Source organism: Neltuma alba, unplaced genomic scaffold (assembly GCF_004799145.2).
Source record: "Neltuma alba isolate B1F8T4 unplaced genomic scaffold, ASM479914v2 tig00005947_pilon, whole genome shotgun sequence".
Taxonomy (NCBI): Eukaryota; Viridiplantae; Streptophyta; class Magnoliopsida; order Fabales; family Fabaceae; genus Neltuma; species Neltuma alba.
Genome location: NW_021634290.1, coordinates 1 through 4,794, shown reverse-complemented (window position 1 = coordinate 4,794; position 4,794 = coordinate 1). Strand labels below are relative to the sequence as shown.

The 4,794-nt window shown below is 38.5% G+C and overlaps 2 protein-coding genes across 2 annotated transcripts; one reads left to right on the top strand and one right to left on the bottom strand.

Annotated features, from left to right (window-relative positions):
- Positions 1–399: 399 nt before the first annotated feature.
- LOC114749113 (probable receptor-like protein kinase At5g20050) lies at positions 400–2,088 on the top strand. The gene is made up of 2 exons (XM_028937591.1): positions 400–913; positions 1,106–2,088. The coding sequence occupies exons 1-2, from the start codon at positions 426–428 to the stop codon at positions 1,791–1,793; spliced, it is 1,176 nt and encodes a 391-aa protein (XP_028793424.1). The 5' UTR covers positions 400–425; the 3' UTR covers positions 1,794–2,088.
- Positions 2,089–3,821: 1,733 nt separating this feature from the next.
- On the bottom strand, positions 3,822–4,409 carry LOC114749112 (uncharacterized). Its single transcript, XM_028937590.1, has 2 exons — positions 4,048–4,409; positions 3,822–3,905 (listed from the first exon to the last, which is right to left on the bottom strand). Exons 1-2 carry the CDS (start codon positions 4,407–4,409, stop codon positions 3,890–3,892), a joined length of 378 nt encoding a protein of 125 aa, XP_028793423.1. The 3' UTR covers positions 3,822–3,889.
- Between the last annotated feature and the right edge of the window lie 385 nt (positions 4,410–4,794).

Below are 4,794 nucleotides of genomic sequence, written 5' to 3'. Positions count from 1 at the left end.
CTAAAATATCCTGCTAATTAAGTAATTGGCTAAAACTATCATTATTAGAAGGATTATCTTGAAAAAAAATACATAAATATAAGAGAGAAAAGGATTGGGTCTTATAATTAGGACCAAATAAAAAGTTAAATTGAATCTTATAATAAGGATCGGAGGAGTATTAACGTACGCAAGGGAGTACCTTTGTTCAATTTTTTGGGGAAAAAAAAAGCTTTTTAAATTTATCCGGTTTCATGGTTGCTACAAAGCCTTAAAATATTCAGAAAAAAAGTCAACTTGGCTGGTTGGGACTGGGTTTAGTCAAACTTTCTCAGATGAAATAACTACAGCAACTTGCCCAACTGCTTCTTAAAGACGGTTTCTTCTTTTGCATCCTCCTCCTCCCTCTTCTTCAATCATGAGGCAGGGGGCAGAATGAAGCTTTAATGGAGGACAGAGTAGTGAACACAATCGCTGTAATATCGGTGATTTTTCTGATCACTTTTGTCGTCATCGCTCGCGTCTTCTTAAACCGTTCAAAAGCCTTCTTCCTCATCTTGGGGGCCGATGTTGCCGTGATCATCGCAATCTTCGCCTTCGTTCTCATCCGAAGGCGATTCAACCGTAGAAGAAGATTGATCGAGTCCCGATTAAAATCTGAAGGTAGCGAGCTCCGAATAGAATACAGCTTCTTACGAAAAGTTGCCGGCGTTCCGACCAAATTTCGATTCCAGGAGCTCGAAGATGCCACCGGCGGATTCCAGTGTCTACTCGGCCAAGGCGCCTCTGCTTCGGTCTTCAAAGGCATTTTAAACGATGGCACGTTGGTCGCGGTGAAGCGAATCAACGGCGAAGAACGAGGCAAGAAGGAGTTCAAATCGGAAGTCGCCGCCATAGCCAGCGTCCAGCACGTCAACCTCGTGCGCCTGATCGGGTATTGTAACTCCGCCATAGCCCCTAGGTACTTAATTTACGAGTTCATCCCAAATGGCTCTTTAGATTCTTGGATATTTCCCACTAAAACCGAAAATCGAAGATCGCGCCGAGGGTTTCTATCATGGAGCTTGAGATACAGAATAGCCATTGACGTAGCCAAAGCTCTTTCTTACCTTCACCATGATTGCAGATCAAGAATCCTCCACCTGGACATAAAACCAGAAAACATTCTGCTAGACGAGAATTTCAAAGCAATCGTCGCAGACTTAGGTCTCTCGAAGCTAATGGGGAAAGACGAAAGCCAAGTGATGACCACAGTGAGAGGAACAAGAGGGTATTTAGCTCCAGAATGGCTCTTAGAACATGGAGTTTCAGAGAAAACAGACATATACAGTTACGGTATGGTCCTATTAGAGATCGTAGGAGGAAGAAGAAACGTGTGTTTGATCCAAGATCCGAGGGACAAGGAGAAGAAGAAGTGGGAATACTTTCCCAGGATTGTGAACGAGAAAGTGAGAGAAAACAAGTTGATGGAAATTGTGGATGAGAGATTGATGGAAGGTGGGGGAGTGGAAGAGAGGGAAGTGAAGAGGATGGTGTATGTGGCATTGTGGTGCATCCAAGAGAGGCCAAGGGTGAGGCCAAATATGAAACAAGTGGTGGAGATGCTTGAAGGTAGAGTAATGGTGGATCAGCCGCCTGATACGAGAATGGTTATGGGAAATTTCTTTTCAATGGAAGGAGGAGAAGAAGATGAAGCAGAAAGTTCCCAGACCGTCACAAGTTTGGCTGCTTATTTGGCCAGCCAAAGGGCAACAGGAAATTTGGACTATGTATCCACTTACTCCATGGCCACCACGGTTCTATCTGGTAGATAGTGGAATAGATTGGAGTTAGAGTTGAAGTAATTCTTCTAAAGGCATGATCTGTATTCATACCAACTCCAATTCCAATCTTGGCGTTTCACTGGTCAAAATTTCTCTTGCAAGAAATTTGGCCTATGCATGCAGCTGCTCCATGGCCACCACGGTTCATTCCCCCTAATGCCCACAGATATGCATATGCATATTTCTTCTTTTTTTTTTTATGGTTTTTCAACCTGGTCAAATTGAGCATTATCAGCTCTAAGTCAAAGTAACTCCCAAAAGTATTTTTCCTGGTAAAAAAAAGTTTGAGTTGGGTCTCAGGCTCCAGGTTTAAAGAGTACTTATAGGGATACTTACACATTGTCCACCAACAAGATCCGCACATCAGTAACGGGATTCTAACTCACGATCTTATGAGTTATGAGCCGACTCCTTACTAACTGAACCAACTTTTATTAATGTATTTTTTGTATTTATACAGATTTGAGTATGTTTTATATTTAAATGGTGAATGCCCCTTTTTTTGGGCCTTTCAGGATGGACCTGGTTCAGCTTTGGTTCTAATTATTTTGCTATTTGAATGGCATACAACATTTGAACATAAATAGAATAAGGAGTTCATTAATTTTCATCATTAGTTTTCTGGCCATCCATATATTATTGTTGCTTAAACATTTTTAAAAAAACAAAATTATAATTCTTATTTATGATGATAATTAAATCAGTTTAATGTTTTTTTATACTACTTCTGGTCCTAAGTATAAGAGCTAGTTGACTAATTTGAGTATATTAAAAAAATAAATTAATTTAATTATTTGTAACAAATAAATGTTGTTTTTCTTAAAATATCCTTCCTAATCAAGTATATTAGCTAAAACTATAATTATTAGAAGGATTACCTTGAAAAAAAAAAGTATAAATATGAAAGACAAAATGAATTGGGGTCTCATATTTAGGATCAAAATAAAAGTTAAAAAAGGTATTAGATTAAAGACTGAAAGTAGTACAACAGAAGAGATATTCAGCTTAATGTTAGTTTAATCTTACACTATCAAACTAAAATAGATAATTAAATGGACGGATGAAATTGCGTGAAAAAAAAAAAAAAAGGTATTGAGAGAAAGATCCAAATCCCCCGATTTAAGTAAGGCTTTTGGAATGTTTCTCCCACTCCTTTCGAGTATTGGCGTCTGCTGGCCAACCCAGGTATGAGAACCGAGGGAAAAATGCAGGAAAAATCATTAAAAAAATGTTAAAATTGCAAAATTACAAATCAAGTATTTTTTATCAAAGAATTATTGTCTTTTGCTTGTCAAAACTCAAAACCATATAAATCTTATAATGGGTCCTGATTCGTAATTTTTTAGTTTTTTTTTTGTGCGATTGTCCCAAAATATGACACCTGGAAACGGATCCTTTGTCGTCATTATTCTTTTTTATATTCTGTCAAAAAATTTGTCACTATTGTTGTGAGCTGTGCCGACTACACGTTTATGTCGATTTTTTCCCCGCCTCATGGGTTGAATTAGTCCTACGAATTTAAGATGATTTCTGTCATTTTCAGCAATTCTTTTTATTTTTAATCGGTCTTGTGGTTTTATAACGGTCAACCAATGGGTTGATTAGGATTAGGAAGCTTACAACTAATTATTTAACTGATAGACAAATTAATTTTTTGTTTACTATTTACTATTTTGAACTCAATTTTTGTCAACAAAATTTTTAATGTTAAATTCAACACCCTCTTTTGAATCGAGGAATTAACAAGTCAAAAATGCAGTTGCAATAGCGTACAGGACAAGTTAAAACTGTCATCACACATCTTTTAGAGTATCCAAGATGTTGACAAAAACAGGTTAAAGCTTATATTTTTTTAAAAACTCTAGCATACATTCGATTGTTTATTCAATCCACCACATTTAAACAAGGAGATGTGTTATATTTTAAGGTGGACGGATCAAAATTACAAGTCTTGTTCAAGAGAATACAAAGATACTATTTTCCACGTGCACAAAAAACAAAAGAGGGCAAAACCTGAGATTTCCAAACAAGGGAGGGAACAACTAAAGGATGGGGGCAAAAAAAAAGAATGTACTGAGGAAACCAAATTAGCACACGTTGTAACTACGTTAAACATCACAACCATAATTATGGGGGGACCTCGTGGTACAGGGCAGCAGCCAGTCAAAGGTCTGTTGAGACCAAATAATGATACATTTTTCACCTTAATTCGTAGAACTGCCTCGGATTGGCTACTTTCAAACTCACGTCAAGACCCTGAAAAACCAGGAGGTAACTGTGATTAGTAGCTGTTATGCCATAGTTGCTGAGATTGCTTGGAAGGTTGAGGGACTTGAGAAACGCCAGCAAGTGATGCTTCCCTTGCATTTTGCTGTTGGTGCTGGTGGTGGTGGTGTTCCAGAGAAATGCCTGTCTGAGAATAGAAATTCGGGTACCCGGAGGTGGTCCGAAATGCTGTGATGGCGGCTGCGGCTGCTGCTGCTGCTGCTGACTTTGCCGGAATCCACTCGTTTGCTGATTTGTCCCTGGAAGCTGTAATATGTGCTGCCTGGAACTGCAGACATAGTCGGGAGGCAGGACCGTGAATCCACATAGGAGAATTCTCATTCTAGCATAACAAACAAGAAAAAACCTGTTATGATTCATATCCAGGCAAGATCAACCACCACAATTCCAAGTCTTCTTCTTCTTTTTTTTCTCTGCTGATAGTTAAATTGCCCGAACCAAAATTTGGGTTTTAAGTGATGTGCCTTTTCAATAATTTAAGGCTTGAAACTCTCATTTCAATCCTCTAAAAACACTGTCAGCCCAGCAGTCACTGAAAAACATGACATGTACCAGTCATCGCTTGTCATGGCATCCTTTGACTTTGGTGCTCCATCATGACAAGTTCTCAGTGATAACTGGGCACTTGATAGCCATATTAGCTGTGTTAGCTTGTCACTGTCTCTACTAATAAGCTTCACGTAAAGATGCTATTTACTACAAAATA

Coding starts and splice junctions, on each gene's coding strand:
- LOC114749113 (XM_028937591.1), top strand. CDS start 426: ATGGAGGACAGAGTAGTGAACACAATCGCTGTAATATCGGTGATTTTT. Junction 914..1,105: donor AACCTCGTGCGCCTGATCGG/GTATTGTAACTC, acceptor CCATGATTGCAG/ATCAAGAATCCTCCACCTGG.
- LOC114749112 (XM_028937590.1), bottom strand. CDS start 4,409: ATGAGAATTCTCCTATGTGGATTCACGGTCCTGCCTCCCGACTATGTC.